At 50.4% G+C, this 12,575-nt stretch overlaps 5 protein-coding genes across 5 annotated transcripts; 2 read left to right on the top strand and 3 right to left on the bottom strand.

Annotated features, from left to right (window-relative positions):
* Positions 1 to 19: 19 nt before the first annotated feature.
* CC1G_01093 (hypothetical protein) lies at positions 20 to 451 on the bottom strand (the record flags this gene model as incomplete). Its single annotated transcript, XM_001832979.1, has 3 exons — positions 20 to 109; positions 174 to 272; positions 326 to 451. The coding sequence occupies 3 exons, from the start codon at positions 449 to 451 to the stop codon at positions 20 to 22; spliced, it is 315 nt and encodes a 104-aa protein (XP_001833031.1).
* Positions 452 to 896: 445 nt separating this feature from the next.
* On the top strand, positions 897 to 3,835 carry CC1G_01092 (beta-glucan synthesis-associated protein KRE6; the record flags this gene model as incomplete). Its single annotated transcript, XM_001832978.1, has 21 exons — positions 897 to 1,076; positions 1,131 to 1,148; positions 1,205 to 1,398; positions 1,455 to 1,459; positions 1,530 to 1,807; positions 1,865 to 1,895; positions 1,947 to 2,035; positions 2,092 to 2,102; positions 2,158 to 2,192; positions 2,250 to 2,301; positions 2,354 to 2,373; positions 2,431 to 2,465; positions 2,514 to 2,630; positions 2,684 to 2,708; positions 2,757 to 2,878; positions 2,936 to 2,968; positions 3,021 to 3,102; positions 3,161 to 3,263; positions 3,322 to 3,445; positions 3,502 to 3,671; positions 3,742 to 3,835. 21 exons carry the CDS (start codon positions 897 to 899, stop codon positions 3,833 to 3,835), a joined length of 1,818 nt encoding a protein of 605 aa, XP_001833030.1.
* A 920-nt stretch (positions 3,836 to 4,755) lies between these two features.
* CC1G_01091 (MFS multidrug transporter) lies at positions 4,756 to 7,135 on the bottom strand (the record flags this gene model as incomplete). The annotated part of the gene is made up of 7 exons (XM_001832977.2): positions 4,756 to 5,196; positions 5,255 to 5,935; positions 5,986 to 6,068; positions 6,127 to 6,546; positions 6,606 to 6,696; positions 6,744 to 6,824; positions 6,953 to 7,135. 7 exons carry the CDS (start codon positions 7,133 to 7,135, stop codon positions 4,756 to 4,758), a joined length of 1,980 nt encoding a protein of 659 aa, XP_001833029.2.
* Positions 7,136 to 7,390: 255 nt separating this feature from the next.
* Positions 7,391 to 9,022, top strand: CC1G_01090 (hypothetical protein; the record flags this gene model as incomplete). The annotated part of the gene is made up of 3 exons (XM_001832976.2): positions 7,391 to 7,593; positions 7,646 to 7,800; positions 7,853 to 9,022. Coding segments are annotated over 3 exons (955 nt in total), but the record flags the coding sequence as incomplete, so codon positions are not given.
* A 1,500-nt stretch (positions 9,023 to 10,522) lies between these two features.
* CC1G_01089 (AGC/PKA protein kinase) lies at positions 10,523 to 12,141 on the bottom strand (the record flags this gene model as incomplete). Its single annotated transcript, XM_001832975.1, has 6 exons — positions 10,523 to 10,675; positions 10,786 to 11,001; positions 11,060 to 11,581; positions 11,637 to 11,761; positions 11,818 to 11,905; positions 11,956 to 12,141. The coding sequence occupies 6 exons, from the start codon at positions 12,139 to 12,141 to the stop codon at positions 10,523 to 10,525; spliced, it is 1,290 nt and encodes a 429-aa protein (XP_001833027.1).
* Positions 12,142 to 12,575: the final 434 nt, after the last annotated feature.

The raw sequence follows: 12,575 nt of genomic DNA, 5'->3' as shown, positions 1-12,575 counted from the left end.
ATACAAGTTTCTTCTGCAATTAATGCTGTATTGTCGTTTCATTTGAATCGTTATAATAACCTTCTGGCGCTGGCTGTTCGTTGATAACACCCCACACCGAGGCTTTGAACTGCAAAAGTCACGTTTTTCCAGAGTCAATAGCGGTGGACATGAGATGCCGCTGATATACACACCAAAGTTAGAACCAAACCCATCTTCTTCTCCAACACCCTCAATCTCACAAGCATCGTCTGGTCTGGCTCTTCATGTAACGTTTTAGTTTTCTGGGACAGCTGTGGCAGCGAGGTCAGGTCTGAAAGCAAGAGTTCTGCTTGATGAGACGCACTGATTTGACATGCTGGGCCAGCTTGGCGTACTCCCAGAGGACCTCTGCCTCCAGCGGGGTCAGACTTGGGTGACCGTCATATGGATTTATCGTGAAGATATCGGTTGCAGCTGTCTGGGTCGACATTGGCAATGGGCGTCGCGTCCAAGTCGCGCCGGTGCTGTGCTCGCTCGCGTCAGCGTTGTTTGCAAAGGCTGGGCGATTCTACCGACATACCTGCGGACCGAGCTCGGTTCTTCCTTGGGACTTGCTGGGCTCTCCAACGACCTTTTGTTGGCCTTGTAACCCTATCTTTGAGGAGACAGTCCGAAAGAGGGACAAGCGGCTTTCCTGGGATATTGCACCAGTGTTAATCTTTTGGTGGATCGTCTTGGCTGATCATTCCTTGTTCTCTCGGCTTTCCCGTTTCATCAGCTGGCACGCACTGGCAGAAAAGCCGCCGTTGAATTTGTTTTCGCACGTCGTCGTCTTCTTGTTTGTCCCTTTCCACCCTGTTCCCCCTGCGCCGGGCGCACAACAGCGACTATCTTCTACTATCCAGTTCAGCCTACTGTCTTAATCGTCTCTAACCATGGATCCTTTTTCGGATTCAAAGTCCAATCATTCTCATAACGCTCCTTACCCAAAGCTGATTCAGAAGAGGGGTAGTCAGGGGACTATCTCATCCGTTGGTTCTGGCAAACCTTTAATGTCGCAGCACTCGGCACTACCGTTTGCTAATCTCCCCAACCATTCGTCGGATTCCCTATCCGTAAGTCCTTTGGTTGTTCAAGTAGAGGAGGATGCTGACGAAAGTTGTGCACAGAAATCCATCTCTGACAAGGTGAGGACTGGTTGCTACCCGCAGCTAACCAGCGCAATTGCTCACATCCAACTCAGTACTCGCTCTCTCCATGGCCGCAATCATGGGGTGCACCACTACTCATGAGCCACGTTGAGCCGGACGACGACTTGCACAACCCCGACCCACGACGTGACCGGAGAAACGACTATGGTGGAAGTATCTTCACGGCCCGAGGTCTCAAGAACGTTGGATGTCTGGCGATTCTTGTTCTAGGAATGATGTCGCTATTGTGCGTTGTCCTTTGGTCCCCTCCCTATCTGTAAACACTGACAATAATTTCGATAGTGCCGGTTCGTATCTTAACGGTGTGAAGGCTCAACCGATCTTGGCCCGCTCACACGCTCTCCCCATGACATACAGGATACCCCATCATAACACATTTCTTGGAAGAAGACCCTTCGAAACAAGGAGGCTTCAACCTCGGTGGAATCAACGCTACAGGCCAGATACCCGACATTCCTGGCAACTTCGGTCTCATCGACAAGGATACCCCTCGGGAAGCATACACCAAGATGTCGTATCTGGGAACGGAGGAATTCGTACTAGTGTTCTCAGACGAGTTCAACCAAGAAGGCCGAACGTTCTACCCAGGTGACGACCCCTACTGGGAAGCTGTGGACCTTCATTACTGGGGAACGGTGCGTTAACCTTACTTTGCTGTTTTCTGCACGAGGTGAACTAAAGAGCTGTGACAGAACGATCTTGAGTGGTATGATCCCCAACAAGGTAAGCAGCAGATCCTGGTTTAATTCAAAATGATCTTAACAATGTCGTTAGCGACCACCCGGAACGGCCATCTCGAAATCCGAATTGATGAAGTCGCGGATAACAGCACAAATCACAACATGCAGTTCCGCTCCGGCATGGTGCGTTTACGACTCGTTGTCATCTGTGGAGTGGTTGCTGATACTGTTGCCACTAGATTCAAACTTGGTATGTTCTTCCTCATGGAAGAACCTTGGCACAGCGAAACTCATGTTTTCATTAGGAACAAGTTCTGCTTCACAGGTGGTTTGATTGAAGGTGGGTATTCTAAACGCAAGTTTGTGAGATTTGCATTTGTCTGACCCGTTGACCCAGCCATGGTCCGACTACCCGGTTTCAGTGACGTTGCTGGACTCTGGCCTGCTGTGTACGTTGGTTAACGCCTGCTATGTTTCCGCTGATTCTCATTTAACAATCAGTTGGACTATGGGTAACCTTGGTATGTTACCAAATCCCCCGTGATCTCGCGGCAACTCTTTCTAACCCTGCCGCTCAGGTCGTGCTGGGTATGGTGCAACCAACGATGGCATGGTGCGTCCTCCTGAAATGCCTGGCAACCTCGTCTAACACATCCCCCAGTGGCCCTATACCTACGACAGCTGCGACGTCGGTACTCTTCCCAACCAAACGTATCCTGGTACCAACCTTCCCGAGGCTGCCTTGATCAACGGTGACCCAAGCTTTAATAACGTTCTGGTATGTTTATTCCACGAACCCATAACTCGATTCACAATCTGACATCATGACAGTCCTTCCTCCCCGGTCAAAGACTTTGTGAGTTTTAGTTATCCCGTCCTGTTCATCTATCCTGACCTCCTGCAGCCGCTTGCACTTGCCGTGGAGAGTCGCATCCAGGACCTGTCAAACCTGATGGTAGCTACGTCGGTCGCTCCGCTCCTGAAATCGACATGATTGAAGCCACTGTTACCAATGGTGTTGGTCACGTACGTTGATACCGTGGTCGCACTGCGGTCAACCCAAACTAACTGAAATGTTCATAGGTATCGCTTTCTGCCCAATGGGCTCCTTACAACGTGATTCCTTCAGCTTAAATCGTGCGTTGGTCGTTTGTTAACGTCTTACCAGGCCGGGTATCGCCCCTTGAACGTTTCTGGCGGCATTATCATCGACGACCCTTCCATTACTGTGCTGAACGAGTACCGTGGTGGTATGTACTGCTTCGTCTCTGTCAGCAGGCTATCCCATTGAAAGCCATCATCATCCAGGTGTCTACCAACAAACGACTAGTGGTCTTGCGAACACCAATCAGACTTGCTACGAGATGTCCGGCGGATGCTTCACCGTCTATGGGTTCGAATACAAACCTGGGTAGGAATCATTCGCTCCTCTTGGTCGGGAATGTCATTGTTGACTTCACGCTCTATAGTTTCGACGAGGGCTATGCCACCTGGGTGAACAACAACGAACGTGCCTGGACTATCTTCTCTGGCCCCATGGGTCCTGATCCTCTGACGGAGATTGATGCTCGTCCTTTCCCTCAAGAGCCCATGGTGCGTCCACGTCGTGTATCTTTGAACCACTCTAGCTTATATTTAACCATTTGCAGTACATCATCACCAACTTGGGTATCTCGCACAACTTCGCCGCCATCGACTTTGAGAACCTCCGTTTCCCGGCAATCATGAGTATCGACTGGATCCGAGTATACCAACCAAGGGATGCGATCAACATTGGCTGCGACCCTAAAGAGTTCCCTACTCGACAGTACATCGAGACGTATGTCTCTTTTTTCGTTTCCTTGCCCTCACGTGCTCGACAATGTTTCCTGACAATGATCCTTTCATAGGTACATGGAAGCCTACACCAACCCCAATCTGACGACTTGGGAGCAATTCGGACAGCCATGGCCCAAGAACAGATTGATTGACGACTGCACTTAGACGCGAACGAGAGCCATCGACATTAACGTCTTTCGATTTTTTAAACCTCGCTCTGTTTGCTCTGTCTGTCTTGCCTTACCCCGTAATGTTTTCATGTAGCGTTAAGAGATGTTGACGGGAGCAAGGTGGGGTGCGGGAGTGGGTTGGAAACTAATAATGGTTCGCATCCTAAAGTCCGTGTTCTTAAAAAACTGGACGGCGCTGGTCTCATTCTCTGCTCAACCCTGCACCTACGGCCACCACCTCTCTCGTCGTCGTGGCATCTCGATGTCTGTCAGCTTTAGGATTTTGTTTTTGGATTTTGGTTTTCTTGACGATAAACGGTCCACACGCATACATCCTCGTATATACCTCTTTAGTTGTAGTCGCAAGTCTTCGTTTTAGATCGCATTATTCCTTTCCGTCTCTTTATTTTTGTCCTAGTTGCATATTTACCAAGCGGAATGAATACCACACATTTTCCTATCCCCGCCTTTTCTGAATTCACGAGTTTACTGTAACCACCACCAGGTGTTTCCACCACGCCGCGTATGAGAAAATGCTGGAAGCAATGTTCATGAATTCCCGGTTTCTCACTCTCACCTTCGAGTTCCACCAAGTATTAAATACCACCGCGGAACTGACAACAAGAAAAAAAAAGGGAGATCAGGTGTGGGGTAACACAAGGGTACGGGAATTCCAAGAACAGAAGGTGCAAAGGCTTCGAATTTCGAATGAGGAGAGATAACGTACACTTCGCTCCCGAATACCGACACGCCTTCCTTTTTCTCTCGAGCATTCCGCCCACATTTTCTGACTTTCCCAAGGAACCAGAGCCTGTTTTCTCTATCCCTCGAATAGGGAATAGATGAGCGCTGAACTAAATACATAGTTTTCTGCTTCGAGAAATTCAGAACGTCCTTCTACAACTCGTTGTATTGTCAAGAGCCAGTGATACCATCACGAGTACGACTAGTACGAGGGATTTCCTGGACCAATTCCAACGAACTAGACGTCCTTCCTGTGGCGCCCGACACCAATTCAAGGTCCAAGTTCACCGCTGTCGCCGTAGCGTTCAACCCGAGGCTATTGTTCGTTTCGTCTTCGTGGTGCCTTGTAACTACCCCGCCAGGAGTAATAGTACCTGCATCTAAACTGCGGCGTAGTTCCGGAAGCGTAGTCGGTGTGTGTGGAGGTAGTCTTCGGCTATACCGAACGCTAGAATCCCTAAAGTCCTCGTCTTCGTCGTCGTCTAGTTCGTATAGAGGCGTTTTACTAGGAATGTAAGACCGATTCGGTTTACTCTGGAGCCTTTCCAACGACTCGAAATCATCAATGAGCGACGAAGCGTTCAAGTTGGATTGACGTGGTTTCGTACAACTCTAGAAAAAGGACATTCGTCAGTTTATTAGGATTGTCACAAGATAAGCGTATACATACCATACTCCGACTACACCCTCCAAAGTTGAAATCCAACTCAACGTCGCGCATGACAAACGCTTCGTCTTGAGCTGCCCTCTTGCTCATCTTCCTCACCCTCCCTCCACACATCCAGAGCACAGCACCCATCGGCAACCCTAACAAACTCACACCGAAAAGAACCAAGCCACCCTTCTGAGCCCCCAACTCTTCATAGATATGCAGGCCAAAAGAAGGGCAAAACGCCGCAAAGAACGCGCGGATGAAGAGATTGGTTATCAAGACAGAGTTGGCGAGAGAGGGGTAGAGTTCGGTTTGGTATGCAAAGAGAGAAAGAATGTAGAGCGGCATGCCTATTCCCATGAACAATCCGGAGGAGATTGGAACCATGAAATGGAGTTGAGGTCGGTCAGATGTCAAAGCAAACCATAGAAGACCAGAGGAGAGGAAAGCCACTCCCCCGAGAAGTCCTGGTAATCGAGCTTCGGGCTTAAGCGCCACTTGGACGTAGGCAAGTGGGTCCTGGGAGAGGCTCTTGGTGTTTCGAGATTGAAGACGTCGGGTCTGATGGGCATGGTAAGGTTGGAGAAGGCCAAAGTAGAGGATTGCCCCTATCAAATTGCCTATCCATGGAGCGAGGAAGACGAGGCCAATGTTTCCGGGTGTAAATTGATAGTTGCGCTGGTAGATGAACGGGATCGCCTAGTGATGTATCAGTTGCTGTAGGGAAGTTGACAAAGGAGGAAGCGTACCTGTAGCAGAATAAAGAACAAACCGTAAATGAAGGCGTGGTATAAGGCTGTCCAGAGGATAATTGGCTCCAGGATGAGTAATGCTATTCGGGGTACCTGTCAGCAGTGCATTCGGATAAATGAGATGGAGTTAATGCTCACTCAGAGGTGTCAGTAACTTTTGCCAGGTGTTCTTGGTGACCAGTTGCGGTCTTAGTACCTCCCAGGTCGACTTGCCCTCCTTTAATTTGCGGTGATAACGTCGGATGACATTCAAGTCAGTCTCTGGGATGAAGAGAAGGATGACAGCAAGTATTCCAGCCCAGAAAGCCGACAAGGCAAAGGTCCAGGGCCAAGGCGCAAGGGATCCCAGGTAGCTGCCGGGTATAGGCCCAAATGTTGGTGTACTGCAGGTCACAGTCAAAGCAATCGCCAAGATAGGGGTCTTGTCCTCAGGGGTGAACAGGTCGGCCAATGTGAGGACATAGTTGGGAAAGGCGGTCGCGCCAAAGAAGGCGGCAATGAAACGGAAGACTAAAAGTGTCGTAATGGAGGAAGAGAAGCTTGATCCCGCGGTGAACGCTGTGATGGATGGTTTCGAGTTTGGACAGGTGCGCTCGGGTGCCGAAACGGATACGGACCTGTGAAACACACCGCTGAGAGGATGTAGGTCAACCGTCGTCCTATGAGGCTACTGAGGGGTGCGCCTATGAGTGAGCCAATGGCGATTCCCTGTGCGTTGGTCAGTATTGGTGCGTGTGTGACAGAAATTCGCGCACCAGATTGACTAGGCCCATCCCAAGAGTTGCCAGGAAACGCGACGATGCGAGTTCATTTTGGATCTGCCGCTGCACGCCAGCCTAGAAGAGCAACGATTAGACCAGGGACGCGTCTTACGCGGGCGTTGACTTGCATATAGTGAACCATACATCTCACTAGTCGATTTCATTAGTTTCCTGTCTAGGGCTGAGAAGATGTCTACGCACACTGCAACGAGAAGATTACACGTCAAAAAAGCTATAAACAGCTTTCTCGGCCTGGACCAGTTGCGAGGATGTTTGTCATGAGGCAGTGGGTCGGGTTGAGCGACGACGACGATCTGGTCGACGACGTCGAGGTCGCCCTTCCAGAAGGACGATTTTGCTGCTGTCTTGAGATGTTTCCTGGACATGGTGCTGGGTGAGATGAGTATGCATGTTGCTGTGCTGTTTTACTGGTTTGCAGCGCTGAGAACGGGGAGATGATCAAGGACTCGAGATTGATCATTGCTCGTGGTGGGACGCGTGGGAGAATGATGGTCGCGTGACAGGGGCCTTCCTAATGCGGATGGATAACTCCATTGGGACAGTCTTATTGTTTCTGGTCGCATAACAATTAGAAAGGAGCGGGATTTGAAGTAGCTCTTTCTTTCCTCTTCTTCTCTGGCCATGGAACATAAACCAACAACGATTCAAGTCGACCTTGACTCTAATTCCCCCTCTGGCTCTGGCAAAACGATGCCCACCTTCCACACAAAACCCTTTCCTCCTCCTGCTCTCGCAGATGTCCCCGTCGAATACATCATCAAGCAGCTTCACACAATGGCGCCCCAGTACTGGGACAAGCCAGAGACAGCAGACTGCACAATAAGTATGTCCTTCCTTTATCGTCCCCGACGCCCACATTGACCGTCGCAACCCAGTCGTGCCCATCCCATATGCCCAAAACTTAAATCCCATGCAACCGTTCCCGCAAGAGCCCAGCGGGTCAACGACAATCAGCTTTGAGCACTCTGGCGGTGGCAATCGTCGAGCCACCCAACCACCAGCCAACTCAGTTCCACGACTATCCCTGGAGGTGCGTTTTGGTGTGCTATTGGCCCCGCCTCTTTGGCTAACGGCATCGACAGCTGCACATGGACTATCTTTCAGCTCACTCGACCTACCTGCGTAGCCTCTTCAGCGGCGCCCTTCCTCTCGATCTTATGTACGCACAATCACCCCCGACTTCAAGCTCATCTTCATCAATACCGCCCGACCGCCTTCCACGCCTGATGCCCAGCTCTCCCGACCACCCGATCCTCTTCCTCCCCGTCCCCGATCCATCCTCGTTCCACCTCCTCGTCCACTGGATGTACTTTGGCGACGTCTCTTACATCGCAGACTGCCTCCACAAGGGCGTCATCCAATGGGAAGGCATCGCTCGAAACGTCGAGTACCTCGGTCTCTCCTCTGACATCAAGGTCTTCCTCGGCCGCTGGTATAACACCTGGCTCAACCCCGCCGCCGCCCGCGAGTCCACAGAGGAAGAAATGGCATACGACTCAGACGGCACAGCATACACCGACTCTGATGACGATTCTGATCGCATGTCCTCATCCACTGAATCAGACCTCGACGATGAACTCGAGAAGCTCAAAGAGCCATCATCGGCCAGAGGGCACGACATGGCTGCCAAATCAATTTCGTTCCAGTCGTTCGTCGCTCCCGTCGTTCCTTCATCATGAAGAAATGAACGGAGGATTCGCGCTTGATTTATATTATATCTATATTCGTCGTGTACATCTGCCAGAGCCTCTTCCCGCCGTTTATCCGACCCGCGCCACATCGTCGCCATTGCCATTGCCACCAGCCAGCCAACCCATTCGCCCACCGCTTCTGACCGTCCGTTCCTTTCCTCATCTCTACGTTGATTGGTTCATATATTCCTTATCTTGAACTGTTTTTGTCCACGAGCAGGTTATCTCGCGCTCCTTACTTCGATTTGATAGCCTTCTCTTCTACTTATTCTACTCCTCCCCCCTCTTCTGATGGAGGGCGCTGTAAAAGGCGACCACTCCGGTTTCATTCGTCTTTTTCAATGTCGACCACTTTTGCTTTTCTCTTCCTGTTGCTCCCCTGTTGTACTGGTAAGAGACAATTCGTAGTCTCACGTTCTTTTATAGTTACCTTTTATTCCTTTCTCTTCCCTTTTCCTTCGGTTCCAAGGACGATACGTTATCGGTCCTCTTTTCTACTTCGACGGCGTGAACGTCCTTTCTTTGTGTACTGAGTACCCCATTGCGCGGGATACTCGATATTTGTAAACCTTGTACTAACACCCTTTTGTCGAGTGATATAGTATGACTTATTTGATGGTGAAAAAATATAGGATACAGTGCTCCTTAGATGATCTCCCCAACATTCAATCCTCAGCGCTTAGCGACTGGTGTATGACTCCTCCCAACTCGACCAGACTCACCATCCATCCTCTTACCCCAACAACTGATAGTGGCAAGGCACTACTCTCAGAAAATACCAAATCCAGCGAAAACAATAAGAAATCAATCCATCATCACACATTCGTAGAAACGCACACAGCGCACGAGTAGTATGTAACCCAAAAAACAATAAGAAAGTGAATCAAACTCTCCCGCGCCTCTCACTTCTTATTGTTTCCTTGTCAGACTTGTACACCTCAAGAGTTGCGATGCAACCGCTTGCTTGGCGGTACCGTTCCGGTTAAAGCGCTCGAGGGTTTATAGCATGCATGCAGTGCTTGCACCGTACAGCGCTACTACTCGAGTGCTACATTTTTCTACCCGAGGCTACTATTTATCTCGAGGTGTTTGGAAAGCGCCGAGAATACCTACAACCCAAGGAGATGGGAACGAATTCGAGCGCATGGAGGCTGGCAGATCGGGTTAATCCGAGCGCTTGACATCATTCATCAGTGGTTTCATGCTTCTTTAGGCAACCCACGGTACAAAAGAACAATTAGAGTGGAGCGGCGTGGGGGCAAGGCTGTTAAACCTCGAAGAACCGAGGTGGTTTTGACTGTAGATGCTAGTCTGTTGGATGTGGATTGAGGTTCTGTGAGGATATCTGACTGGTACTCGGTTGTATTGGTTATAGGAGGTGTATATGTATATAGAGGATGTTTGGGAAGCGACAAAGTATTAGTACAAGTTGCATTGTATAGAAGGGAATTCGACGTTGAGAAAAAAGAAAGCAAAGATGGAAAATCCAGGTGATAAGGTATTACAGACTGCCTGGGATTACCAGGGGCTGGATAGAGTGGGTATTTCAGAAACCCAGGGGATCGACCATAGCCGTAAGTAGGAAGAACGTCTAATCGGCCCAGAAAGCAGTTGAGAAGCGTAGATAAGAAAGACCATGCCCCATGTCGTTCGCTTAGCACCCGATACGCGTCCTCCTGTTCTACGACATAGGCATAAGTACTCAGACTCTCCGGACAGTAAAGCATCGGATGCTCATTCCTCCGTCAAGGAGGAAGTGGGAACCAACCAGGGTTCGACATCTCGAGAGCCGGGGGGAGTTTCTCCATCTGTAAGACTCGGATGGGAGAGTTCGGCACGTCAAATGGAGACTAAGCACTAAGGTCTCAGATGTCTTCGCAGTGCGGGCCTGAAGTCATATGAGGACTGTCCGTACTAGCGCAGCAACAGTCCGGAATTCGCGTTTTTCTAGGCTCACGATGAGTATATATATCTCCAGCAAAGCGCGGGGAAAAGGGTCTCACCATCCACTCGCCGTCCACTGGCGACTTCTACATCTCTGGAAAACTCAAATTCTCACCTCTAGAGATCTAGTTTCGGCGGGAAGCGATTGTCATGCAGGATGTGTGAAGGCGGGTAGACGACTTTGAGTCCAGGAACGTCTTGAGGATTCGGCAGGGGCTGTCGATGCCACATACCCTTTGAGGCGGACGGGTTCTTTGGAAGATGGGGCGGCTGCATAGTCCCGCGATTTACGTCAGTCCATCGTCCGCATGATGAATTCAATATGGATGGCAATATTCCATCGGGAAGAAGGAGAGAGGAGAGGAGAAAGGGGGACGTACCAGATATTGCTTCTCGTGCAACTTATCCCAGTCGATTCGGCTTAGCCATTTGTTTTCTTGGATTTCCGCCGGGCGTGGCCGGTTGGAGGGTTCGGGGTCGAGCAAAGACTTGATGAGGTCCTTGAAGTGGCTTCCAATCCTGATGTCCTTGGGGAAGGAATATTTTTTCTCCACCTTTAAAGCATTAGTCTGGAGTTTGGTGCGGCCATAGAACGGCTGTTGGTGGGCCCGGTCAGCTTGGAACCCAATGGGCGGATGGGAAAGGGCGACTTACCACTGTCCTCGTAACCATCTCATAAAGTACGACGGCGGAGGAATACCAATCAACCGAACGTCTATCGTCGAGGTCTACTTCTTCCTCGTCACCTTCCTTCTCTTGAGCAGGAGAAGCACGAACATCCATCTCCGGTGGACGATACAACGGGGTTCCGATGTCCACCCAATCGACCTGGAAATCATCAACCGGCACGGTCAACCCAAAGTCCGTCAACGACAAGTACCCGTCCTCTCCAAGGAGGAAGTTGTCTGGTTTAATGTCCCTGTGGACAAGTCCCAATGCATGGACGTACTCGATCGCAGAGAACATATTGGCAAAGTAGAACGCGGCGATGGTGGGTGGCATTGGGGCGTGTGATTTGATGAGGGAAAGGAGAGTACCAGAAGGTATGAGTTCGAGAATCGTGTATATATTTTTGACATCATGGAGGATGTCGATAACACCTGCGATAAATGGGTTCCAGTCCATTAGAGCTAGCGCTGTACGTTCATTGTCTTTCTCGAGCATATGGGCTTCGGGCTGTTCGGTGAGAGGTCAGACATCATGCCTAAAGCGCAGAAATTAAAATACGAACGGGAAGAGCTTGTCGTTTGTATTTCTTCTTCTGCGTCTTGACAGCGTAAAGGGTGCCAGGCCGATCCAAAGGGTGGCTTGAACGCGTTGTCCGAACGAGATATACCCGACCTTCTGCTCCGTCCCCTAGATTTCATGTCAGGAACCTGTGGCACATTCCGAAATTCAGGAGTTTGCGTTACCCAAAGCCTTTATGATCTCAAGGTCCTGTAGCCCGAGTGGCGGTGGCCGTTTAGATACAGGTTGGACGAGTTCAGGGTCTGGGACAGGCTGTCCTGCAATCAAACACGTTCACTTGGTGCAACCGAAAGGACACACACCTTCTCAAATCGCTCCTCGTCATAAGCACTCTTATACACTCTTCCCAGCTTTCCTGCCGCGACCAGAACATAACCATCCTCTTTCTTCTCTTCGTACGGAGCCTGAGGAGGCGATCTCTGCGTTGGGCCAGCCTCAACGTGATTCCTCGCCTCGCGAGTCGACTTGTTGGCTCGTACGGGTCCCATGAGATGGTGGTCGAAGATAAAGAAACGATGTCCAGCCAATTGTGGATCAAGATGGATTATTGTTGATTTGCCACGGTTAACCTACCTTATATAACGCGTCGGTCGCTGTGAGTGCTGTGACCGCGACCATTGTCTGCCCGCCAAGAACTTGAGTTCGGGAAACGCGGGTGCTTGGACCGCGGTGTTGGCGCTGTCAGTGGACAGCGCCTGATTGAACCTATGTTCCTGACGTACGGTAGGTGAACCTAACGAGTCTTGAACGATTTTCAAGGAATTTTCGTGCCCAGATGAGGGCGATGAGAGGATGGTGGAGGCGTGCCAAGACCGGGGCCAATCACCCTCACAGTCAGCAACGGCGCGGCAGGCCAGAGCCAATTCCGAGTCCTGGTCAAGGTTCTGAACGGCCCCTGCAATCTCGTTTCAGCTTCATGAAC

This window comes from Coprinopsis cinerea, assembly GCF_000182895.1.
Source record: "Coprinopsis cinerea okayama7#130 chromosome 2 map unlocalized cont3.2, whole genome shotgun sequence".
NCBI lineage: Eukaryota > Fungi > Basidiomycota > Agaricomycetes > Agaricales > Psathyrellaceae > Coprinopsis > Coprinopsis cinerea.
Note: the sequence above shows the minus strand (reverse complement) of the source record. Positions and strands in the feature narration are given on the sequence as shown.